Source organism: Perognathus longimembris, chromosome 1, assembly GCF_023159225.1.
Source record: "Perognathus longimembris pacificus isolate PPM17 chromosome 1, ASM2315922v1, whole genome shotgun sequence".
Taxonomy (NCBI): domain Eukaryota; kingdom Metazoa; phylum Chordata; class Mammalia; order Rodentia; family Heteromyidae; genus Perognathus; species Perognathus longimembris.
In genome coordinates, this window is record NC_063161.1 from 115,929,439 (window position 1) to 115,956,372 (window position 26,934).

The window sequence follows — 26,934 nt, forward strand, 5'->3', positions numbered from 1 at the left end:
TTCTGTTAACCCCAAGAATCTCTGTGGTATAGAGACACATGCTGCCTCTTATTTTAGAAAAACACATTTTTATAGAATCCATAAGCTAGACTAAAAAACTTTAGTTCCTAACTTGATGCTTGGGATAGTTGCTTTCAGTAATACTTAGACTTGACTATAACCTTGAGAAGTTAACACTTAATCAGGAAAGAAATGTAACAGAAGTCAACCTGAGCTGTTTGTATCTGAGTGTGCCTCACTCCAATTCTTTTTTTTTTTTCTCGTCAGATGTGGGGCTTGACCCTGTTTCTGCTCAAGGCTAGCACTCTACCACTTGAACCACAGAACCACTTCTGTTTTTTTGAGTGGTTTATTAGAGATAAGAGTCTCATGGACTTTTCTTCCCAGGCTGACTTGGAACCATGATCCTCAGATCTCAGCCTCCTGAGTAGCTAGGATTGCAGGTGTGAGCCACCAGTGTGTGGCCTTCAATTCTAAAAAGGTATAACATAACCATGATCTGCACTGCCATTTTCTTCCAGCAAGGTTTCAGAAAACTCTTAAAAATTTGTGTGTATGTGATATACTTTCATTTTCTTCTTCAATTCATTACTTTATCTCTGATATTTAGAACAATGACGGGTACAGAGATAACATTCTATACTTGGTGTTTATTGAATAAATGATATATAGCTGTATGGAAGTCATGTAATTAAAAGCTGAGGAAAAGATACATACTGAGTTTCCCCCCTTTCTTTCTTACAGTTGGTAGAATCATTAAAACCTAGAACTTATGCTTTCCCAGGAAAATAGAAAAGGCTAAAGACTAAAGATCCAGTATTTGAGAACAGAAGTAAATTTATTTTATGAATTTTGATACAATACAAGATACAGTACATTTAAAAAAGCTGCTTTGTAGCAGAAAATAATCAGCACCAGCTTATGGTTTAAATTACACAGAACCACAGTGTTTATTAAAATATGTGCATATCTTTTTGGCTGTATTAAAAAATAAATGAAAACACAAATGCAAATAAATGTTACCTGGTTCATTTTCACCACCCCCTTGGAAGGAAATGAAATCATTATATGCTTTAAATTTTATTTTTAGCAAGTATACATGCTATGTGTTGCTAGAGTTGTATACTATAGAGCTGGATGAATGCCTGTGATAGAGGGCATTTCCTGGTTCACTATTCAAATTAGGGGAGTAGTGTTGAGAGCTCTCCTTCCTAGCTGCCATCATTCTCATCCCTTCCAACGCAACTCTCCATCCTCCTTGCCTTCTATAACCTCCCATTCTCACTGATTTCCTCCCAACCTTTGCCCACCAGAACCTGAAGGGGAACAGTGAACAAAAGAGTGGAGGGGATATGGAAATGACAATCACATATGTCTTTTTCCTGAGTACAAGCCCAATGGTGACAAATCAGTAACAGTCCTGATGAAAATTTCCCAGCACCCACATTGCCTAATTTGTATATTCTTTCAATTACTTGGATTTGACTTCTTAACTTGATTAATGCTTTCATGATGAGGGATATTTTAAGATATTCTTTCAGCATTTCGAGTTGATATCTTTATGAGAGAATTATTTGCAATTTTATGAGAGAACCATTTGCAATTCTGGCTATGTTGTTTTCATTGCAAAAATGTGTAATAAATCTACCATGCCCACCAGGTTCAACAGAGAGTGACAGAGAGATAGAGACAGAGACAAAGAGACAGGGAGAGACAGAGAAACACAGGGTAAGAGATAAAAAGACCAATAGAGAGACAGAGACAGAGACAGAGGGCATGTACCGAAGCTCTAGTCCCCCGAGACCCTCATTTCTATTCTGAAGTTACACTGATACACCATAACAAGTTACCTTTGGTGCAACCATATTTTTCAGTGATTATTAAAAGGGGAAAAATTTAACAAGAATTCAAAAGTAAAATAATTTCTTATAATTAAACCTTGATTACAAAAGGGATTTCAGTGCGGGATACAACCTGCTTCAATGCTATACAAATGTTTTACTCAGCTGAGTCTATAAATTAACAAGAGGCCTTTCTAGCAGAGAATTAGTTAATACAATAGTTCTTCAAATATTAAAGAGTTAAAGGGTCAAAACTGTATCCAAAACCTTTCTGAGAAGATAGCCTTTCAAGGGATCTGTTTTCAATGTTATTTTCTGTTCATCAGCATAGTTCATAGGGGTACTTCTGAGGATGTACGTTTTTCTCCTGTAAGTCAACTGTCATTCATACATATCCCCTATGTCGAATGCCCTTGAGAAATGCTACTCAGTAGAAAAACTCAGATGCAGATGAAGATATTATGTTACTTCAAATTTCTCAAGAGTGGAAGGCCAGAGAAACTCAATCCTTTACATTGGACTGGCACAATGCCAACATTCATATTAGAAAAAGAGGTGTTTTTTTTCATAAGTTATTGTAGGTAGCTCACTGAAGTACAGATAGCCCCCTAAATTCTAACCTGAAGTAGACCTGTGCATTTAACCTCTATGTGAAATACTCTGCCATCTTAGAGAGAACTCTCCTTTTCATCCACAGCCTCTAATTTTAGTCTTCCCATTTAAAGAGCTCAAAAGGAACAACCCAACCTTTCGGATTTCAACCTTGGTTTAATGAACCGGCAGGGTTAGCTTCACTCAGACTGAAGTGGTAGAAGCCCCCATAATATTGACTTCAGATTTGAGGCAACGGGGAAAAAAAAACTAAGAACAATGAAAATTTATCCTTTCTGATATTTGGAGAGGGGAAGGGTGCAGGCCTTCAGGAATAAACAATTCTTATACTTTATAATACTGAAAGCATTTATTTCGAAAGATATTGAGATACAAAAATTATATCTCAATTTGTAAGAAATAATCATCTATCAATCTTCTTAGAACTACTAGTCTAGATTTCTTTGTTACTATATAGAATCACAAAAGTACACAGGGCCAGTCACAACAATTTGATTTCATTTGAGCAATATTCCTAAGTCCTGTAAATAAATAGGTGAGAAATCTCAAGTGCAGAGCCAGTTACATTTCAAGTTTCCAGGAGCAAATAAAATTGTGAGGTTTGCCCTTTCTACAGTTCTTTGTTTGCCATTTCCCTTGTTTTTGCACCAAAACACAATTCTTTCCAGGCCTTGAGTTTGGAGGACGTCCTCTCCTCCAGTTGGTGAAAGCAACAGGCTCACCACCAATCCACTCCCAGCAGCCAGCACGCTCTTGGGCATTCAGTCCTGATGGGAGCCAAAAGAACAGGTCAAACAATGTTATGATATTTATGCTTAGCTATCTTGTGGTAAGTACAGTTGTTATTTACACGCATGCCCACATTCTGTAGCTAGTAATTAGTAACACTGTAAGACACCATTAAGACTATAAGGCTTTAGGGAAATGCAGGATCCAGTCCAAGCTCAACTTTCCGGTTGAGCCTCTTTGAGGAAGTTATTTACCCTAATGGAAGGAATGAGTATATAGCATGTATCGGACTATGAATAATAAATAAAATAATATATGTGTAACTTTTGGCATATATAAGTGTTTAATAAATGAATTATAATTATGATCATATCATCTTACTCTCACAGCTCCTATTATGGGGAAATATTTTTTTCTGGTCCACTAGTTTTTATATTTGAAAGTAGCTTCTGTTATATTATTTTTAATCTGGAAGTTAAGATGCTTCAATCTGCTACAATTCCAATAAAAAAAAGTTTTTCTCTTCTTGCCTCTGTACTCCTATTATCAACTTCTGCAAATTATACTTTAATGTTATAAAGCTTCTGCAATATGTTCTTTGTTGCTTTTGGTGAAGCATTCTTCCCCTTCCTTCTCATTCATAATAGAAATTAGGAAGAATATAATTGATTTAAAAAAAAATCCCCTGAAATAGCAATGTTCTGACATCCTCCAACTTGAATCTGGCCGTGAGAATAGTCCTATTTATATAACAAATTAACATCTCCTAGCCAATCTCAGTCAACATTTTTGGGTGGAATTAACAGAATTGTTTTTAATTAGAAATTTTCTATCTGTCTTCACCTAGATTGTTTCTTTGAATTATTGGCTAGAACATACTATATCTAAGAATGTTATAAAGATAAAGAGTTAAAATCCTCTATTGTGGGTGAAGAGAAAACTTATTCCAGGGCTAGGAATATGGCCTAGTGGCAAGAGTGCTCGCCTTGTATACATGAAGCCCTGGGTTCGATTCCCCAGCACCACATATATAGAAAGCAGCCAGAGGTGGCGCTGTGGCTCAAGTGACAGAGTACTAGCCTTGAGCAAAAAAAAAAAAAAAAAAAAAAAAAAGAAGCCAGGGACAGTGCTCAGGCCCTGAGTCCAAGCAAGCCCCAGGACTGGCAAAAAAAAAAAAAAAAAGAAAGAAAACTTATTCCAGACTAATGTGATATACTTCAAATCATTTTTTGAATATGAAGACCCATTGAGGTTTATAGAAAATTTGAAAACTCAGCACTGGCTTTATTAGAATTTCCAGTGTACAGAGCAGGATTTCCTTACCTGTTCCCTGGGAAACCTATGGTGCAGACACTACAGGAGCATGGATAGTCCACATGGGCTGAGGCTGGCTAACCCACCCGCGCTCCCCCTTGGGAACTAGCAAGCATCTCAGGCCCACAGCAAGTCCGGATCCCCCACCTAAGGTAGCAATAGCAGAGGAAGTGGGGGGAGCTGGGAGAAAAAAGAACACCTAACTACACCAGCAGCCTGATGACCACACCTACCAGGGTGAGAACTGAGCAGGTAACTGAACACTCTCACCTCCCACCTCTGCTGTGAACCGCCACTCACACCTAAGCTCTGTATCACATGATTCTAATCGGTGACACTTCAAATGCACAGCGGAAGATTTAAAGAGGAGGGAGTAGAAGTGCAGATGTGGACTATTTTTTATAGTAGCATCAGAAATTGTGATTTCTGTAAAGTAATGATTTTTATACACTTAATAAAATCATGAGTTAAGGTGGAAAAAAAAAAAGAATTTCCAGTGTAGCATAGATACTTGCCTATCCAAAAGGGCTTTCTTCCACTGATGTGCCACAACCACTGCATGTGCTGTCTGGAGAATACAGTGACAAGGTTGCCCAGGTGTCTGCATATAAGCAAATGAAATTAGGAGAGTCAGCCACAGGACTTGATATTTCTGCTATAGGCAACACAAGTCATCTAGAGGTTCTGAACAACTAGTGAACCATTTAACAAAATTAATACAAGGAAGCTGAAACATGTCTTACGGAGGCCAAAGAGGAGGACACACAATAATGAGAGGAAGTGTGAACAACTGCAGTCATTATAGCCAATGTACATTAGGGGATAATGAACTACTTAACTTGACGATATGGATGAAATGGAGAAAGATGGTGAGAATGGTGGAAAGGGTGGCATTGATAAAGATGCATTGTAATTAAAAACTGTTTGTTGAATGGTGACCACTCCTTTGCACGACTACCTAAAGATTATATATATGTATATATACATGTATACACATGTATACACACACATATATACGTATACATATACATATACATATATGTGTGTGTGTATATGGTTATAAGGCTTGAACTCAGGGCCTGGGCACTGTCTCTGAGCTTTTTTGCACAAGGCTAGCACTCTATGCTTTGAGCCACAGTGCTACTTCTGGTTTTTGAGTGATTAATTGGAGATTAGAATTTCACAGGGACTTTTCTGCCCATGCTAACTATGAACCATGGTCCTCAGATCTCAATCTCCTGAGTAGCTAGGATTACAAGTGTTAGTCGCAGTGCCCAGCAATAAAAACATGTATTTCTTTATGCATTGTATTCATAATCTAACTTGTATACTTGAAACCCCTTTGTACACTTACTTTAAAATAATAATTTTTAAAAGACTGGTTTCTTAATGCCAAAGTACTATGCTTATAAAAAGTACTATACTTATAAAAAGATTTTTTTTTTATAAAAAGATTTTTTTTCTAGTCAGGACACTAGTGGCTCTTACCTGCAACCCTAGCTATTCGGGAGACTAAGAACTAAGGATGACAGTTTAAAGCTAGCCCCATGGGAATATGGCCTAGTGGTAAAGTGCTCATCTCCTCTACATGAAGCCCTATGTTCGATTCCTCAGCACCACATATATAGAAAAAGCTGGAAATGGTGCTGTGGCTCGAGTGATAGAGTGCTAGCCTTGAGCAAAAAGAAGCCAGGGACAGTGCTCAGGCCCTGAGTTCAAGCCCCAGGACTGGCACAAAAAAAAACCAAAAACACAAAACTCTCATACTAAAGCTAGCCCTAGAAGGAAAGTCTCTGAGACTCACATCTCCAATTAACCACCAAAAAGCAGAAGTAGAGCTGTGACTCAAGTGATAGAGCCTTAAGCAAAATAGCTCAGGGACAGCACATTGGCCATGAGTTCAAACCCCAGGACTGGCACAAAAAAATTCTTAAACTGGTAAAATGTGGCAACTATCCAGTTAATCTGATCATAAATTAGCCCATTTTTTTTCAGACTAAATGAACTGAGGTTGAAACTTTGAATGTGGTTTGGTTAGTCTAATAGTCCAATAATTATGATCTTCTTACACTTAAAAGAAAGCATCTGTTCTTATAAGTACATATGAAATTTTCCCCATGAAATACAAACTTTTCTATAAATTAATTTTTGCAGTAGCCAAAAATAAGTAGTATTTATATCTAATTACTTAGCAGGGCTTATTCAGAGTTCTTTAAAAACACTTAACATAAATAGCCAATACATTATTTCTATTCTTCTTTAAAGCATCTCAATTAGGAAACAGATGCACAACATTTATATGTTTTATTTCACATTGTAGTCCATGCATATGTGTATACATTTGTCAATTAAATATAAAATTAAAGCCAGGAACTGGTGGCTCACACTGGTAATCACACAGTGGCTCACACTGGCATCCTAGCTACTCAGGAAGCTGAGATCTGAGGAGCAAGGTTTTAAGGCAGCCTGGGCCAGAAAGTCCAGGAGAACCTTATCTTCACTAAACTACTCAGAAAAAGCTGGAAGTGGTGCTGTGCTGAAGTAGTGAGCTTTAGCCTTGAGCAAAAGAAGCTGAAGAACAGAGCCCAAGTACTGACTGAGTTCAAGCTCCAGGGCTAGCACCAAAATAAATCAACTAATTGAATTAAAGTGAGAAATAGTTGAAAAAAATTAAGTCAAACAACAAATACAACAAAGTCATCATGGTATTTTGCCCTGATCAATATCCATTGATAAGAAAACAAGTAACAAACTTATTAACACTTGTATAGGTGTAGACAACTGTTAAGCTCAGTTTTATTCATTTTCTCTGCTTTTATCATCTCCAGGGGACATAGTTTCCATTTCTTGTTTTTCCCCCCATTAATACAGCGTTTTGCTGCTCCATAAAGCAATAGTGCCTCCTAAGCCTCTTGTAAATGTAAGGTTTGGCCTGCCACTGAATGGCTTCAGGCTGCTGAATTTGGGTTTTATGACTTGGTTCTAACATCACTACTTACACAATATCATAGTAATATTTAGAGCACATATGATGAGACATCTCTTCTCCCTCTCAAATCTAATGTATTCACTCTACTGTACAATATCAGAATATCAAACATGTTAATTAGGGCAAGGAAGGGCTTGCGTGCTGTCCTAGTCAATACTACAGAACACTGGATTGAGAATGAGAAAGGAGGACACCATTTCCTCTTCGGCTTTTTAGTCCCTTCTGCCGAAATCCATTAAATCCCTTATGAGCTAATTTCCTTACTAAATCTCCCCAACCTCAGAGCTTCAAGTTCATTAACAGGATGTAATAGGTTTATTAAAAAAAAAATGAAGAAGTGGCACTGTGGCTCAAGTGGTAGCCTGGAGCAAGAGAGCTCAGGGACAGTGCCCATGAGCTGAGTTCCAAGCTCCACAATCACTACCACCACCACCACCACCAACAACAACAACAACAACAATGTTTTTACTGGGTGCTGGTGGCTCGTGCCTATAATCCTAGCTACTCAGGAGGCTGAGAGCTGAGGATCTCAGTCCATCCAAAGCCAGACCAGGCAGAAAAGTCCCTGTGAGATCTCGTCTCCAATTAACCACTCAAAAACCAGAAGTGGTGCTGTGGCTTCAAGTGGTAGAGTGCTAGCCCTGAGCAAAGAGCTTCAGGAACAGCGTCCAGACCCTTAGTTCAAATCCCACAACCACAAAAAAAGAAAGATTATTTCTGAAGATTCCTGAAATTATCTTTTAAATACACTGCAAAGTGTGTTTTAAATGCTTAATTACAAGTGTGTGTTTGTGCATGTGCATATGCGCACACGTGCACCTGTCTGGAGACTTGAACTTAAGGTATGTGTGCTGACCTCTTTTGCTCACTCAGTGCTAGGACTCTACCACTTGAGCCACAGCTCCACTTCTGACTTTTTGGTGGTTAATTGGAGATAAGAGTTCATGGACTTTCCTTCCTTGGCTGGCTTCAAACCTCAATCTTTGGCTCTCAGTCTCCTGAGTACCTAAGGATTACAGGAGTGAGCCACTGGTACCTGGAAACAATTTCTTTTTGAGTCTTCAAAAAACATTAAGCCTCAAAAGGTCCAGACAGGAAAACAGCTGTACTCAGGCACATAGCATAGTTATTCACAAAAGAAGTAATTTGGTCATTCACAAGAGAAGTAGTTTGGTCATTCAGTAACAATATCATTTCTTTGCTTTTGTACATGTACCTATAAAAACATGGTAGGCAGTCCCTGTACAGATAAATGTATCCATGGATGTAAAAATGAAATACATAGGTACAAATATAAAAATCATTCAACAGTTCTAAATTTCGAAGGTTCACAAAGCACAGAATTAAAAATAGAAGGATCATACCTATAATCCTAGCTACTCAGGAGGCTGAGATATGAGGATCACAGTTCAAAGACAGCCCAGGCAGAAAAATTCTTAAGACTCTAATCTTCAATAATTAACCCATGAAAAAAGCCAGAATGGAGCTGTGGCTCAAGTGGTAAAATGTAAGCCTTGAGCAAAATAACTCAGGCACAGCTCCTAGGCCCTGAGTTCAAGCCGTAGGACAAGCACAAGAATAAAGATAGACAGACAGACAGACAGACAGACAGACAGACAGACAGACAGATAGATAGATAGATAGATAGATAGATAGATAGATAGATAGATAGATAGATAGATAGATAGATAGAGATAGATGGATGGATATCTTAACCTTGGGGATGCACTCATAATATTCAGTATAAAATTTTTTAATTGAGGAGAGGGATTGGGAAGGATGAGGGAAAAAATAAGAAAATAGAAAATTTCAGTGTTTTGAATTAAAGCATGCATTTAGATTTCCTGGGTAGGAAAATGGTTTCATGTCCAACTGAATCTATTGAATATATGCATTTGGAGAAAGAGATTAATGATTACTTTTAGGCACAAGATTATTGTTAGTCTAAGTATAACTTGGACATAATACACAGAAAAAAAATGCCATCTTCTTCAAATAGGGAATGCACTTTCAATTTCACTGATTTTTGAGATAAGTTTTCTTTCCTGGCATCACACAAAAGTATACTGACCTAGATACTGTGGTCTGTGAAGCTAACCTTACAGAAATTGAGTAATTTGAAGGACATCATCTGCTTTATATTTTATACATGTATAGGTGAATATATATTCCATCAAATTGTGTAGTTGGCATGTATATAGTCAAAATTATGGAGAGGATCATATTTAAAAATCATAGTTTTGCAATGAAAGTAAATTATGCATTTTAATGGGAACTGAATAAGAACAGAAACCTTCACTTTTCTGGTTATAAAAATAAACATCTACTTCTTTAAAAGTTGTAAAGACCAGTCTATTTTAGGGTAACTCTTGGAGGGGGAGGCCAGCAGGAGTTCCAGACACTCCTGTGGGAAGGGAAAATGATTTCATAGATAATGATCTATAACAATAGAATTACCAATGTACAGGGACTGCCTTAGGAAGTCAGCAGATGAGATTACGATATGTAAATTCAAGAAGTGTCTAATCTAGCAGTCTGGCTCATTTGGGTTTGAAAAATAATAAATATCAAAAGAGATTAAAGATAAAGATAGAGTTGAGACAGAGGGATAAAGTAAAATTTGCCATTTTTTTAAATCATTGGCATAGTAAAAGACATATGGCAGTGTATATCAGCCCCAGAAAACAAAGCACACAATTCAGTAGTGATTGCTAACTTCAAATAAGAAAACACACTATGTGCATACTAACTCTAACTATGAAATCTAAACCCTTATCTTCAAAAATACCTTGGGAAAAGGGAATCTCCAGGTTATAAAATGTTAAACTGTGAATCTGATATCACAGAAGGAATTGACAATTTCCAGAGGATATTTCAAGCCAATAGTGTTGGAGAATAGAATGAAATTCTACGTATATTGTGTTTTGTTGTTGTTAGTTTGTTTGGTTTAATTTTGGTTTTGGTTTAATTTATTTTGTGTGTGTGTGTATGTTTGCTGTTGTTGTTTGCCAAGGCTGACTCAGCCTAGAGAGTACTGGAATTACAGGTATACATCATGATACCTGGCTTTCTAGGGAACTTCTTAATTATATCTACAGCATGGCACCATCAACTTAATAAATACTAATCTTGTCATTTACATTCAGTAAACTTCACGGATTTTTGTTTTTGTTTTTTTAGTCGTGGGGGTTGAATTCTGGGCCTAGGCACTGTCCCTGAGCTCTTCAGCTCAAGGCTAATACTCTACAATTTGAGCCACAGCACCACTTCCTGTTTTCTGGTGATAATTGGAGATAAGAATCTCATAGGCTTTTCCTGCTGGCTTTGAACCTCATCCTCAGATCTGAGCCTCCTGAGTAGCTAGGATTATAGGTGTGAGCCATCAGAGCCTGGCAACCTTCACATTCTTAATCAAGCTTTTTGAGAAGGGAATGTGGGGAAGGAATTATACAGGTTGTTGTGTGATATTACTGGTATGAAATGTAACATCAAGGACTTTTCCTATAGGACAGCTGGATCAGGGGAATCTGAGGGTCTGTTTTTCAAATGAGTGAGAAATTATCCAGTTAATGAGTTGTGGAGCTAATACTAAAGAACAATATTTTAAAAGTATAGTCTGCTATAGACAATTCTAGTATAACAGGTGTCCCAAATATCTGTTAATGAATGAATTTATGAACTCAGAACCTGACTACACTTCAGGTTTAGGCCAGAAAGGTTAGCTTGATTCAAATCCAAGGAAACTTAGGATTCATAATAACAAAAATCTTAAAATTTCTCTGCTGTGTGAAAAATAAGAAATTTTGAATGAATAATTTTGAAAACTACTTCATGTCAATCCAACCAAAAGTTAAAATAGACATGCTTTTTTACATTATCTGTAATTAGTTCCCCCATATTGATAGAGCTATTTTAGCATAATGCAAGAAAAGTTCTCTCTCTCTCTCTCTCTCTCTCTTACTTAGTTATATGAACACAAGCATGTGCTTAGGCTTCTTTCACATTTCTTTAAATCTTCAAATATTTAAAGATAATAATACCTACTTTCCTTATGGTAGTGACAGGAAGATTAAATAAGCTAACGTGTGAAAAGATTCTGCAAATTACAAAGTATAATATAAAAGCCAGTTATTTATTATTGGCAAGGAGGTGGGTAGAACTAGGTCAGGCCATGGGTTATGATGCTTCAAAGCAAGGTACATATGAAGTCTTAAGTTAAATGCAAGAAGAAGGAGCTTCAAAAGTAATTTGGGCCTTACATTTATTAGTGGGATGATTGAGTTGTACAATATTAGTAGATCTGTGAAGAAACTATAACTGGTCTAGGAGGCTATGATTAGCTGGATCAATAAAATAAAACATATTTCAGCTTATTGGGAAGCTAATTTGCATCTGTCTGCAAGGAAAAAAACCAACCATTTTACTGTCAATTGAGAGTTTTATATAAATCTGATTTTTGACACCAGGAATCTAGAAGATCATCATTTCACAATAAAGAATAGTTGTTCTAACTAGAGACACTTGGTAACCTTACACCAACACCTATGAATGAGCAGAAAGAAATCTCCCAGTGCATAGTCCTTATTGTCTCATAATAAAAACCAATGCGAGGCTGGAGTATGGCTCAGTGAGAGAGTACTTGCCTAACATGCTTAAAGCATTGAGTTTCATCTACAGCACTGTAAAAATATCTAGATGAATAAACTTAAAAAATAATTTTCAAATGTTATAAAGAAATATTGAAAGCTCTGCAACTGACCAACATACTTACTAAGATTGTCCTATGGAAATCATTAGAAGGTCAACAATAAATCTGTTTTCAGACCTGAAGTTGGAGGGTTCTCTTCTTCTGCCTACATTTTGTCAATAATCCCTACAATGATTTAATCTTGGCAACTTTGCCTGGAGTATAACTAACCACACTGTCCCTTGTTGCAGTCAGCAGAGAAACCATCTGGTAGCATACTGCTATTTCCTCCCTGCTGTTTCAGATAGCTTTTGACTCTGTCAAATATTCCTCTACTCAAGGAAGAAAAGAGATACTACTCCTACTAACCTGTCTCTCTATATATACTTTTCTCTCTTTTTTCTTGATGTGTGTGTGTGTGTGTGTGTGTGTGTGTGTGTGTGTATGTGTGTGTGGTATGTGGTTTGATCTCAGGTTTGATCTCAAATAGGTTCATAAAATATGTATCCTATCATGTAAGGCTGCCATTTCTATATATTCTGTTATTGATTTACCCGCAATTCACTTACATTGTTGTGGTCATTTCATTTCACTATTTATAAAAGGTTATATAAAAATGTATTCTCTTTATTGATGGAGAAAATATTAAGTACTCCTACAAATTAATAATGAAAAGACAAATGGACAAATGATTACTGTGAATAAAGTCACTGTGAATTTTGGTTTTTTAGCATGCATTTGTACTTCTCTTTAGGCCACAAAGTACATATCTTTATACGTTCTACAAAGCCATAAAACTGTCTGTTTCCATCAGGAAGACATGGGATTCCGCTAATTCTATGCCCTTGTTACCATTTGGTGTTGTCAAATTTGTGATTTTCTTATTTTAGTGAGTGTAAAATGGTATCACATTGGAGTTTTAATTTTTATTTACCTGATATCTAGTGATATGGGGAATGTTTTAGTATATTCATGAAGTAACTGTATTTCTTCTTGTGAGGCCTCCAAGTTGTTTGCTATTTTATGAGATACCTTTTTGTTAATGATTTCTTTTAGTTGCTTTTGTAGCTTCTGTTTTCAAGACTTTTATCATATATATGCTTTAATAATAAATTTTCCTGCATGTAGTTTGCCCTTTCATTTTCTTAATAGTATCTTTAGATGAGCATAACTTTAAAAAATTGATGAAGTAAAAACTCTCACAGATATGAACTAGAAATTCTTATAGTCTCAATTTCTAGCCACACAGCATATTAGTTTAATTGCACTGTTTGGATACTATCCAGGTTGGCAAATTAAAAAGGAAAGGTGGGGATGGCTACTTATTGATTTTTTAAAATCCTTCTGGATTAGATAAATTTTGCTGCCATTATCTGACACAAGTCATCTGTCATGAATGTTCTATTACCCAATGTGCCTTTGTCCTACTTGTCCAGCTTTATGAGCATCAGGGCCTTTACATTGCTAAAGGCATGCTGCCATTAGGCCTTTCATGACTACATATTCTTAAATTAATGGGCAGGAGTTCCTATCACATTAAAAAAAAAAAAAGGAAACAATACCACCTGCAATGCTGATGATCAGAAAAGCCCCTGTGATTTTCTCAAATAGACCCAGATAGCATTTACAGAAGTGGGGGAGGGGAGGAGTGTTTTCTACCACACAGCTTTGACTGAGAAAAGTTCAGTCAACATATGTTATACAAATGGATTTGCAACTGTCCTTGATAACCTAGTTGGGCTCTAAAAACAAAACCAGGCAGACAATCATTAATTGTTGAATGAATGAAATAGACCTATAGATCCATGAGAAGATAAAGAAATGGTGAGGAAAAAATAAAAAAAAAGCAATAAAGGTGACATAGAGTTCCTTACTGTTCCCTGCAAGCTCGCATAGCCATGGTCCAGGTGCCCTTCTGTTCTGTAATCAAGGTATGACAGTAACCTGAGTGAAGGTGCCATCTAGCTGGGCAGGATTTATCTTCTGTCTCCTGGAAAAAGAGTTACATGCGTTCGTGTCACACTAAGCTTTACCATGTAGACTCTTCTCTCAGCAGAAGGGGCCCTCAGACTCTCTTAACTTCAATACAGATGTTTTTGCATCAGAAAGTGAGTCCTAATTCCTGTTCTCCATCTTGAGAAATGCAATGGCTTCACACAGCAAACACAATCAGTCAAACATGTTTCAATATGACATCTTTTTTAAATGGAATTGATATAATAATATTTTGTAATTTAAAAACCACTCTGGATTATGTTTTGCTCCTGGCATTCAAGGTGTTAGAGGAAATGCAGTGTAAGTTGACAGCCACACACCAGATCACTGTACTCCATCAGCTCAGCAGTGCTCAGCTGCTCAACCTGGGTCCCAACCTTGGTTTTGGAGCTCCAGATAGTCCATGCAATTCCATTACATTGATAGAGCTGCTGGTTACTTTCTTCAAAATGGAAGAGTCCCTTTATCTCCACAGTGCAATTCTTTGAGAATGATGGCGACTGGTTCTACAGGAAAGAAAGTCAATTTAAAATTGATTTAATATAAGTTGATAATGTACTTATCTCTTCTGAGTCGACATTTGTTGGAAAGCATCTGGGCTGAGTAAACTACCCATAAGCTTGGAGGCTATTTTGTGAATTAAGAGTGTTTATGACCCAGCCAACAGATTGTTACTAGGTAAATAGGAAAGACAAAAGATTGTCCTACCTGTCTGGGGAAGTGTGAGGCACTTGTGGATTCAGCCTTATCTGCTGGTGGCAGCTCTGCCATCTTGACTGTCCGGTGTGGTTGACTAAGAATGGATACTGTAGCCTTCCTTTTGTGAGTGGGAAAACTGTCATTCTCCAGTCTCAAAGAAACCACTCCATGGTACTTGAAGAAACCAACAAGCAACACAAAGATAAGGGAAAAACACAAACATCAAGACAGCAAACAAAACTTCATGGTAAAACTGTATGATTTTAAAATTATATCAATACAAAAATGAAAGGACTTTTTTGACCACCAAATTCTCAAATTTCAAATTTAGCAATTCTCTGACATATGCTTACATTATAGATGATGTCTGTTCCATTTTTATAAACAGAGGATGGTAAAACCTAAAATCAAGAGAGAGAACATATGAGCTATATGGCCCAAATAATAATTAGCAATAGAATAAAATACTTTCAGTAAGATCTTATTCATATTTGAAAATTAGGAAAAACATTTCTTAAGATATTTTGTGCTCAAATCATTGAAAATTTTTTAAAAAGCACAAGTTATGATTGTAGTGTGTATTTGGGCATATAAAGTCCCAATTAAACACAAAATATACCTTTGTAATTATTTATTGTTGTTATTTAGCACATCTATAGTACACAAAGGTTCAAGAACACACTCGCATATATACTTACAAAGTGTCTAGTTAGAATGTTGTACTAATAAGTCAAAGTCTTGGCTCCCACACCCCCATGGGGCACTTGATCTCTTTCTGTTCTAGGGTTACTGATTATTCCTTATCTGTCTGGATCACAGAAGAACCAAAGCACAAATCATATAGATGGATCAATATAACGATCACCTCCTTTAGAATCACTCATGTAGAAGGGCATCACTGTGATCTTGGAATACAAAAGTCACTGCATGATTCTGCAATGAAGCATGAGAATCCCCAGTTCTCCTCGTCTCAGAGTCCTTAATATGAATTCCCACTCCCACTTCCCAAAGGTCCCCATCATCCTTACTGCCTTGCCATTCCCATGGGTCCTAAGCTTCCTTTGAGAAAGAACTGCAGCATCAAAGCCCCGCAGGGTGCCTCCCTTGGTAACCACTAGCTGCTTAGAAGATGAAGGGTATCTTCTCTCCAGATGAGGGAAACCACCAGCCATGGATGACGAGGAGCCAGAAGGCAACAGGGGCCAAATGCCCTTCTCCCATGCTTTGTGCTGGCTGTGGTTGGAGGAATAGGAAGTCTGGCACAGTCCTGGAAGCAAGCAAGGGGGCAGGCAGTCAGTACATTTCACACGAACACATCAGCAATCACACGGACCCTGTCCTGGAGCAGCTTGTCATGAAACTTAGATGGATGAACTTCCCACCAGATGTTGCCTTTGTGCCATTTGCCAGACTCTTATGGGTTTTCTTCCAGAAGAGTGATGCTATTCATGACATTCAAAGGGAGATGGATTATAAAGTCATGAAATTGATTTCACAAACCATACATGTAAATCGTTGTCATGATTTTATAATCACGTGTGCATGTGGACAACAGCCTCGCTTCCCTTCCAACTCCAATCTTGCTGAGACTACCAGGTTCATCCACTGACTGACCACAAGCACTTCACCAGCATTCCCATTTCCCCTGATCTTCTAGAGGTAGAAACTGGAATCATTTAAAGATGTCATGGAATCAAGTAACAGTTATAAAAGTTTTGTAGTCAACCGTTACAGAATAAAAATCCAATAACTCATAACACAGCTGCTTCAAGTGGAAACCTTACAAATTAGCATTTCTGGGAAAGCATAAAGAAAAAAAAGACAAACCTAAGGTCAGAACCTTTGTCTGGGTCTTTTATTTCTTTTTATTTTTTTTTTTTTGTAGTGTTGTGGATCAAACTCAGGGCCTTACACATGCAAGTCAAATAGGCAAGTGCTCTACTATTGAGCTTTATCTCCAGCACCTGATATTTTTCTTATCATATAGAGTTCATATTTCACATGTTTTGCACAAGTAATGTAGCCAGAAAATTCAACTGTACTAGAATATAAATGAATTTGATGAGGAAAAAAGCAGAAAGGAAAGATGTAAAATTATAAAAAAGAGATTATAAAAGAAACATGGTTTCCATTTTTATTGCAGGGTGGGAAAGAAAAGAGACAATGGATTCCAGGTAAGGAAAAACATGTATCACAGGGGATAGCCAGCATAAATAGAAGGACACAAGATGGACATGCCACTGGATATATCAAAGGCTAACCAAACAAGGAGCTTGAAGAAATTTGGCAGAGACTAAAAATCAGAGCACTGGAGGCCTTTAGTTCTTGTTTCATTCCCTTTACAGGTTCTTTAGCATATACTACCCCAGGACCTGTTCTGCTCTGCAACCCCAAATCATTCATTAATACTCTCCAGCTGCTCTGAAATCCCCCAGCCAGCTGCATCTTCACATCTATATATTTTTTTCTTCCAGTTCCTTCTCTTAGAATTTTCCTGGTCACACTACAGTAGGAGCTTGAGCTTTAGGCATTGAGAGCTTTCTTTAACAGAGGAAGATAATTACAGCCCTGCAAACTCTGGGGAAAATAATTGTCGATAGATTCTCACCAACATTGTTTCCCCCTTGGTGAGAACAACAAACGGTTAGGAGAAAAACAACTACAGCACTGACTTGTTGCTTTTCTCCAGCCATAGTGCTTAGCAGGAGGAAAAACCACATGAAGCAGAAAGTAGAATAAAGGGCCTACATCATGGTGGAGGTTGCTTTCTTGACAAGAAATTAAGCATTTTGATTTGAAGGTGTTATCAAGCATGTTGGTTGTTGAAAGCCAGCAGCCACGGCGCCAGGACTGCTCCTGATTTCAAGATGAGGATCAAAAGAATACCTCCTTTTGAGTCCAAAATTTTCACTGCAGCTTTTGTCTTCTTGCCAAGAACTGCATTCACAGGGGAGTTCAGAATTACTTCAAAGACCTCATCATCTTCCTCTAATCCGTCATAGGTAATTGCTATATTCCACATCTTAGTTGACATTCCTACAAGAAGTAAACATTTTAATTACTCTTTAATTGCTATTTCAATCACCTAGGTGTCAGGGAAATATATTAATTAACATGTCTACAGCTAGACTGCAGTAGCCTGAGTGAGCTATTGTACTGCCACCAACTCACTGAAGCCCCGCTGTTCTCCCCAATAATATGAAAAGACCACATTTGTTCTGGACAATGATGATTCCATTTCAATGCAAACACTGTAATACAAAAAAAAAAAAAGTAAGCTGCTTTATACAAGGGATGGAAACTAATGCTTAGCAGATGAGATCCAAAACGTAATTTTTTTTTTTTTTTTTGCCTCAACCTGTCCTTTCTCATGTTAAGAATAAACAGCTACTACAATCTGGAAATCTGAAAATTTCAAAAATTTTAAATGGTTCCTGCAGACAAAACTGATTATTGGATGGTACTTGATGCTATTTAGGGAACTCTTGAAATGATTGATTTCTCAAGACAGCTGCCTGCATCGCTGCCCTGCTTCCTGAGAACCTTCTAGGCTCCAATGCTTTTTCTGATCATATACCACTCAGCAGTTAGATACCCTTCTAGAGACAATTTATGGACTGCTGGGGTTGGGGGAAGAATTGGGTTCTAGAAATGGCCTCACCCGTCTCGCCTGAGACAGTATTGCCCACTTTCTGTCTGTCTCTATTCATGGAGTTACAATGAAGTTTAGTTCATAGTAACTTTCTGAACATGATACAAGATCTGATTTTAAACAACCCATTTCCAGCCATGCTGTCGCCAGGAGGATTGGAGGCAAAGCAACCTCAGAAACATAAAACATTAAAACTGGAAGACACTTCTGAAATGGTCTAAGCCAATTTACACAACATGCATTTCAGGCCATCTTCTTGAGTTTATTTAGTAGAGAAAGGGGAGGCAGGAAGTCGAGAATGTTGTTTGGTAGCTAAAGAAGGCTCAAGTTTAAGAGGGGGAAAATGATATTAAATTTACAGCTTAACTTTGTAGGGCTAAGTTTGTAAAGCTTTCCTGCCATTTACTTATTGGCAATTTAAGTGCTTTTACACTCATAAATCTGCCTCTATAAAGTAGTTAACCTCTTTTTTTTGCCTAGCCCTCTGAAAATATGACTCTTGCTTGAAGATTACCTGCTGCAGATTTATACCTCTCAAATGTGCCATCCACACAAGAGCTGCCTTCTTGAAGGTGAGTACTGGAAGTAGAACAGAAGCCATACTCTGACCCAAAGGAGTTTACAAGTTCTTAGAGGAGATAAGACAAATAAAGTTGTGCTTGGGCATCCATAGAACTGGTTCCAGGTTTCCTATGGATGGATACCAAGTCCCTTTATAAGCTAGCTCTAGTCATAGATAGATGGATAGATAGTTATAGCTATAGATATATAGGTATAGCTATCTATCTCTATATATAGATATGTTTTCCTATTGTTGCTCATAGTTACCTAGTGTAATTTTTTGTTTTACTGTAGAAACTAATGACAAGAAACATTGAGGATTTGACATGTTTCACACAGACACAACATTTTGTTTCTTTTTCAATTATTTTCATCTGTGCTTAGTTGACTAGGTGGACACAGAACCCTTGGATACAGAGGGACAACTGTACCAAAAATATCAACTAACTATTCAAAGCTATGTGTCAATAGCTGCCAAGGATATAGGTAGATGGCATAATACATAATATATATACGTATATATATATATATATATGATCCAGAGTTTTAGAAGGAGGAAGTGAGAAGACATAATAAGCAAATGAAGAAATTTACAAAGGCTTAGCTCAAAAAGTATGAGTACAGTAGCTGGTTGAAGTTGAAAGGTCACATCCATAGACAAAAGGCAATGAAGCTGCAGAGATGTTCTACAGGCAGACTACAGAGATCTTGGGGTAGCAGTTGCCATAGTCAGACTTTAAACCATAGGCAAGGAAAAGCTTTCAAACTGGAAGTGAAAGCAGATGCTTCCGCAAAATGAACTGTATGAAGGTCTGAGCATCCAGGGAGAGAAGCAGAGATGCCAGGCATTGAGAGATGTTAGAGGCAGCAGTTGCTATAAAACTGGTTTGAAAATATAAAAGGTTGCCAGTGATGAAAGTATATAAACACTAAAACTTAATACTCACAGAGCTGTGTTGATCCTTATACACCATAAATTTAAGCATTATTTAAATAAAAATCAAATATACTCAAATATATTTTCAGGCATCAACCATTTCCTCTTATTTTAAGAATCATTTTGTAAAAATTATAGTATCTTCTCAATTGAAAAAGAGAGAGCATGAGAGAGAAAGAGTGAGAGAGAGCCCTAGATATTTGTGCTGGGCCTTGTAGGGGAAAACCAGACAGGTGAAATCTATTTTGCATTTCATTTATGTGCTTCAGATTTGTTTGTCTGCATTTCAACTTTGCTCCTGTCACTAGGTGTGTGCATAGGACCCTCCTTTTAGGTTAATGAGACTGGAAGTCAGAACCTCCCGGTTGTTGTTGTTTTTTTCCCTTTCTTCTTCCACTTTCAAGGTACAAGGTATTTGTTAAGTCCCTGAGATACACCTGCATTTTCAGGAGATCTGAACTGGCCCCTCTCCCTGTTTCCACAGTCAGAGAGGTACTGTGCTGACATACAGAGTATGTTTACACTCACCATAGGTGAATTCCTTACAAATTTTCCATGCAAAGTAGATTTCTCTGTTGAAAAATACCTTTTCTATATTGTTTTAGTAAATGTCACATTCAAGATCTGTTTCTTTTGAATACATTTTGACTCAGGAAGGATGAAGTTTCAATTAAGAATACAGAAAAACTTTCAAGAACACATAGTTTTTAAAAAGGAATGCAATAATTTTCTTAAGAATATTTCCACATCCACCCAAGATTAGTCACAATAGCTGAATTCAGAAAAGTAAGGATCTTTGATTCTATTTGGTACAATAGTTATAGGCCTTCCAACAGATCCCAGAGTTCTCCAACCTGATCCCATGGTCCTTTTTGATCGCTCAATCTCCGTTTCTTCAGGATTGTGAAAGCTGCTACTTTCAGAGAAATGAACAGATAATCAGGAGCAAAAAAAAAAAAAAAAAAATGTGTCTTGGACTGAGCACACCAGATCCCAGAGAGCAAGGACTAAAAATAAGAATTTACTGTACCTATGATATGGGAAACTTAAAAATTCCCCAAAGCAAAACATCACATTATGCTGTTTCTGATTTTAAAAATCCCAAACCAACAAATATCCAAGCATGTGGATGATCTTTGTTATTTACAAGGTAAGTTTCTATTGTTTCTTAAGTGCCTAAATAACCTCTGAAATCATAAGATGGTTTCAAGCCCCCACAAGTCATTAGTACCTACTCAAAATAGCAAATAAACTCATGTAGACAAATGAGTACTTATCTTATCCAGTGGAATCTCTAAGAGGTAGATTTCAGAGTCTCCCCTTAGTGTGATATCTGCTAGTTCCTATCAGTCTGTAGCACCTGGTGAGTGTCTCAAAGTTTAATGGAGCAAAAATCACCCCCAATCTTGTAACAAACAAACATCAATCATTAAAAGGACACAGAAAAGACTGCCAAAGTGGGGAAATTACAAAATGGCATAATGTCAATGTATCAAATATTTTATGGTAGCATTGACCAGAAGCGCCTGCAGAAACCTTAGGGTTAATATCAAACACATAATAGGAACAACTCTTTCAACCAGGTGTAGTCAGCTGGAGAAATCAACCATTCCAGGTTAGAATGTTTAATAGCACACACACACACACACACACACACACACACACACACACACACACGAAAATCCAGTAACAATATTGGAGTGATGGCATATCAAATTGAAAGCTCCTTGTTATATGTTGAGTTGTATCTCTCAAGAATTCCTAAGTTATCCCAGGTCCTCAGACATGACCTAATTTGGAACCAAGATATTTCAGATGTAATGAATTAATATGAGGTTACCCTAAGAATAGTGTGGCTCCTTAATCCATTATCACATGTGTCCTTATACAAAAGGAAAATTTGTCCACAAATACATACACTGAAAGCATATCACATGAAGATGAAGGCAGAGACTGGGGAGACCTGATAGAAGCTAAACACCACCAATGATTGTCTCAAGCCATTGGCATATTATCCTCAGAAGGAATAAACGCCATGACACCTTCATGTGGCAGGACTTGCAGCCTGCCTCTAGAACTGTGCAATGATCAATGTCTGTTTCAAGCCATTCAGTTTCTGATATGTTATCAGAGCAGTCCTGGGGAGTTAATATAATCACCCAATGTCATTACTGAACAACAGTTTCGTATTAACATTTTCTATCTTGGTGTGGTGGTGCTATTTAGGTGATTTCTTTTGCCTTTGCCCCAAACTGAATATATAGAGTGATGGACAAAGTGGAGTGTTTTCCAAGCACAGACTATCTCTACAGGAAAGCACAATGCTACAAGTTTTGTTGTCCCCAGGACTTGTCCATTGCTCTTAGACAGAAGATGAGCCAGTTCTTTTCCATCCCACAGTGGGGAGTGGGGTGGGGGGGGAGGGAGGGAGGGAGAAAGGGAGGGAGAGAGAGGGAGAGAGAGAGAGAGGCATGCAGAGGTAAGGGAATGCTGAGAGACAGAGAGAGAGAGAGAGAGAGAGGCATGCAGAGTTAAGGGAATGCTGCTTGCCCCATTCACAGAAGCCAGGAAAAGAAGATGGGGTTCAGTCAGTTTCTAGGCACCCATCCCCGGAGATTGTATCAGTGCTTTTGTGTCCATCCTTCAGCTTAGCATTCCCTTCTTCTTCTGCCTGCTAGAATACTGCCTTCCTTGGGATGTCTTCCAGGCTTTACCTTCCCTAGAATGGTGGCTCACACACTTTGAGTCAAATTGATTACTATGAATGTCTTCAAATCTGTGCCCCACATCTTTTCATGTTCAGTACTGGGATTTAAGTGAAGGGCCTCATGCTTGCTAGGCAGATGGTCTTCCTCTTGAGGCACACCTCTAGCCCCTGTTTTTGCATTGGTTCTTTTTAAGATAGGGTCAACTTAATTTTCAGGCCAGCCTGGATTTAGATCTTCCTATTTGTGCTTCCCTGAGACTCTGGGATGACAGGTAGCACCACTGTGCTCAGCCATTAGTTCAGATGGAGTCTCAAAAACTTTATTTTTGCCAAAGCTGGCCTCAGACTGCCATCCCTCATCTCTTCCAAGCAGTTAGAGTTACAGGCTTGAACCATTACCCCTGGCTACAATAGAACATTTTAAAAGAAAGTACCAGTTTTTGTATCCCCCTTTTTCACCTAACCAAGCTTTTCCATGAATTTAAAACAAAGTTCTACCTAATTGAATAACTTTTTCTCCTGGTATCATACCATATCAACCCATCCCAATAGGGGATCACTTAGAATCCATGTAAGTATGACAATCTGGAAATTTTCATTAGGATTTGAGGCAACTCATTTTTTATAATATTTTTTAAATTACCTTAATTTTTCCTGGAGCATAGTTGATATTTTGTTTGATTTTTTAAAAACTGAAGCCTTTAATATAGAAATTTAACATAGAAATTTCTTTGATATTTTATATTTAGTATTTGTTATAATTTTCCTTCTCATTTTAAGTAAATTGTAAAAAATGAAAATTGAGATCTTGCTGTGTAACTAAAGATGTTTTTAAAAAATAAAATAAAATAAAAAGGACAGAAGAACTTCAGGTCCCATCTCACACAGTTTGGTGTGTTCCCTGAAGATCTTCTAGCTGACTGAAGCTGCATAATAATTTGTCTCTCCAGTCTCCAGACTTGCTTACAGAAACATAAAACAAACTGCAGTTGCAAAACATACCTGGATCAAACTGAATGAGTTTGGATGGAGTCATCGTGAAATCTTTTCCAACTGTCGCTGACACTTGGTTGACCTTAAGTGGGAAGAGAAAAAGTCTCTTTTTAAATAAAAGTAAATATGTTATACTAGAGAAACATTTATTCTCCCTGATACTAAACTAAACTCATGCTCATAAATCTGGCTTTAATATGAAGTAGCATTAAAAAAATTACAATACACCATTTTGGATCTGGACTGGATTTTTCTTCAAGTTGACTTTTGCTTCTCAATTTGAAATGATTCCAGTCACTGGAGAGAGCCGTATAAAGTGTACAATTTAATTTTTTCTCTTTGTTATGAGCACAACTTTATTTCATTAACTTCCCTCTCCTCCAACTTGGTTTTTGAAACCAAGGGGAAGGAGAGGGGGAAGAAGAAGAGAGAGAGAAAGAAAGAGAGAGAGAGAGAGAATGAGAGAACAAGAGATGCCAGGAGAAGAGAAGAGAAAACACATTCCTGGCAAGCTGGATGACGATCTCTCAGCCAGCTTTGATATCTTGCAGGCTCCCCCAGAGCACTGACAGCCTTGAGACCAGATTAACACGAACAAGTCTGGTCCATTTTCCTGTCTGGATGAAACCATCACTCTTCACCAACATGAATGAAGGCTTTGTGAGACTGACAGACCTGGTGAACAGCTACATAAAGGCAATCCACACCCAGAACCCACAGCTTTTTAGAGTCCCATCAAGGAAGTTGTAAAAAGGTAGAAAAAAATTCTTTGAAGAGACTACTGACTACTTCCTTGTTCCTAGGACTAAAAACCAAACAGGCAATTTCAGGGTCCGAAAGTCTCTCCCCTCAGAGTGTGCCTAAATATTTGTTAAGAAATATTCTTGGCTGGCAACAGTGATACTCATTAGACACTTGCTGGAAATGAACTTTACAACTTGGGGAGGGAAGGAAATGGGAGAAAATGAGGAATGGGGTAACACTATACAAAAAGAAATGTACCCATTACCTTACTTATGTAACTGTAACCCCGCTGTACATCACCTTTACAATAATTTTTTTAAAAAACTAGAGAAAAAAGAAAGAAATATTCTTGGCTGGTTTGAAAAAGTGGTCATCGAGTAAGTTCCTGTGCAGACATGAGAAAGTTGTTATTCTTGTACATTTTTAAGAGATTGAAGATGGTCAAGAAAAGTAGATGAATATATTCCTGCATCTTCCAGCCAAAGGATAAAGTGAGCATATTTTAAATGTTTTTTTCTAGTGTTTTCCTCCTTCTATAGCTTCATGTCTACATTCCAATTCAAAGGCACTAACACTAACATATGCTAAGGTATTATCTCCTAGGCTTCCATTTGTTCTTTGTGCACAATGCCAAGGCTCCCCCAGACCACTTTTCTTTGAGAAAAACATAGCCCATTGTACACCTGTATCCACCATATGCTGGAAGTTCTATCTCCCTGCATGCTTCTTGCACATGCAATTACCCAGTATTTACCACCGCTGAGTTTACAGAATCCTATGTGAGAAAAACAATGTCTGAGGCAAAGGTGTTTAGAGGAAAAGGTCAGGTAAAGATGCCCCATTCAAATCAGGGCAAACAGCCCACACAAAAGTACCTCCTCTCTCTATGCCTAGTCACATAGCCAACAAGTGTGGTAGTACAGTCCCAGACTCTAGAGAAGAGTTTAGAAAGCTACCCAGACAGTATTTTTCTTTTTCCATAAATACCTTCTGGAAAATCAGGAGGCTCACCAGGTTTTCTGCTGTTTCCACAACAATGCACTAACAGTTCTAGATAAAAAGAGTACCTTTGTCCACAGGAAACATAAATACTGAAGCTGGATATAAAGTTCAGGTGCACAAGTTTCTGAGAACTTAAATTCACTATCATAATGGAAACTGAACAGATAACACTATTTCCCAAAAGGTTAATGTCAGTGTCATTTTCAGACTGAAGAGGAACATTTCAACATTCTACATTACTGGTATCAAACACCTTACAAGCCCTCATTCTCTTGAAGGGCTGTTGTCATAGGACTCCTTAAAGAAAAAAAAAATCTTTCAATTCTTGAAGCCATAGGTTGTGCTCCATTGTAATGTTAATGGAAAAAGAACACACTGACTAAATCCAAAGTCATTATATGATGATTCTTTGTGTATCAGGTGCTTGCATTTAAATATGCTCTCCTAATTTTGCATGACCTGTATGATGCTTAAGATAGGCTAGTCTCCTGCTTTTACTTCACCTACTGACACCATGGAAAGTGAATCTGCTTGGGAGCTGAAATCTGCAATGAGCACTCACCAAATGTGTTGTCTACCAGTTTTCTTTCCAAAGCAGAGTGCAACCTGGTCTTACTAACCTGAATACATCACCCTATGAATTCAAACTTCAACACTCGAAGCATGTATGTAAACTAATGACAAGGTCTCAGAGCTGAAATGAGGTTCCAAAAGGACTACATTTAGGAGTAAAGGGACCTAGAGAAGAGTTTGAGGGGAGGGCAGGGATTATTTTAAAGTCCTACTTTTCAGAATAGTAGTATAGCCTGAAGTCAAACATTTCCTTGGTCACTTCAAATTTTTCTAAGAAAGTTACCAATGACATCAACCAATAATATAAATGTTAGCTTGACAATTTGTATTTTTAGAGTTGTTACCTTTATGCTCACGAAGGCTGAATCCATTGAATAGCCCTTTCTGGTAACTTCCAAGGTCAACATACCTACATTCTCACAGACTTCATATTCAGACTGTGACCATTCAATATGAGACCACTTCAACTCCAAACTGCATAAAAAGAAAAAAATTAACAACCATTAAATATGTGTAACTCTAGTAAATGCCTGTTGGGATTCTCAGCTTGCTGAATAGGAGACTGAGCCACTGGTTTCTGTCATCATAACAAAGATGGCTGATGAACCAAGGAGACAAATTCCTTACACATTTGGGGAATATTTACTCACCTTGTCTCATCGGATCCTTACAACGACCCTGTGAGGTAGACAGAGCATGTACCAGAATTGTGTTTTACAAGCAAAGAAACTAAGGGGAGAAGACTGCTTAGTATCATACAGTAATAACAAAGTGAATGGACCCAGAAGTTGTAAAGCTCAAGGTATTATGTACTGTAGAAAAACATTATCTTCTGCTATGAATATCCTAGAGATAATTATTCCCTATGAGGGAAACCATAGAGTCCATGTTTCTTTAGG

General features: G+C 37.6%; 1 protein-coding gene across 5 annotated transcripts in view; it reads right to left on the bottom strand.

Moving 5' to 3' along the window:
• Positions 1 to 848: 848 nt before the first annotated feature.
• Frem1 (FRAS1 related extracellular matrix 1) overlaps positions 849 to 26,934 on the bottom strand; it is a 134,667-nt gene continuing 108,581 nt past the window's right edge. For 2 of the 5 annotated variants that reach the window (XM_048351614.1, XM_048351535.1), the window contains exons 29-38: positions 26,380 to 26,509; positions 23,726 to 23,798; positions 17,753 to 17,902; positions 15,895 to 16,133; positions 15,220 to 15,267; positions 14,876 to 15,040; positions 14,488 to 14,673; positions 14,047 to 14,162; positions 5,012 to 5,097; positions 849 to 3,220 (exon numbers count right to left, since the gene is read on the bottom strand). In XM_048351614.1, the coding sequence (XP_048207571.1) occupies positions 3,015 to 3,220; positions 5,012 to 5,097; positions 14,047 to 14,162; positions 14,488 to 14,673; positions 14,876 to 15,040; positions 15,220 to 15,267; positions 15,895 to 16,133; positions 17,753 to 17,902; positions 23,726 to 23,798; positions 26,380 to 26,509 (1,399 nt within the window). In that variant the 3' untranslated portion in view covers positions 849 to 3,014. Of the gene's footprint in view, positions 3,221 to 5,011; positions 5,098 to 14,046; positions 14,163 to 14,487; positions 14,674 to 14,875; positions 15,041 to 15,219; positions 15,268 to 15,894; positions 16,134 to 17,752; positions 17,903 to 23,725; positions 23,799 to 25,521; positions 26,510 to 26,934 lie in introns of those variants that run through there. The other 3 variants (XM_048351696.1, XM_048352104.1, XM_048351769.1) reach the window with 2 other exon arrangements.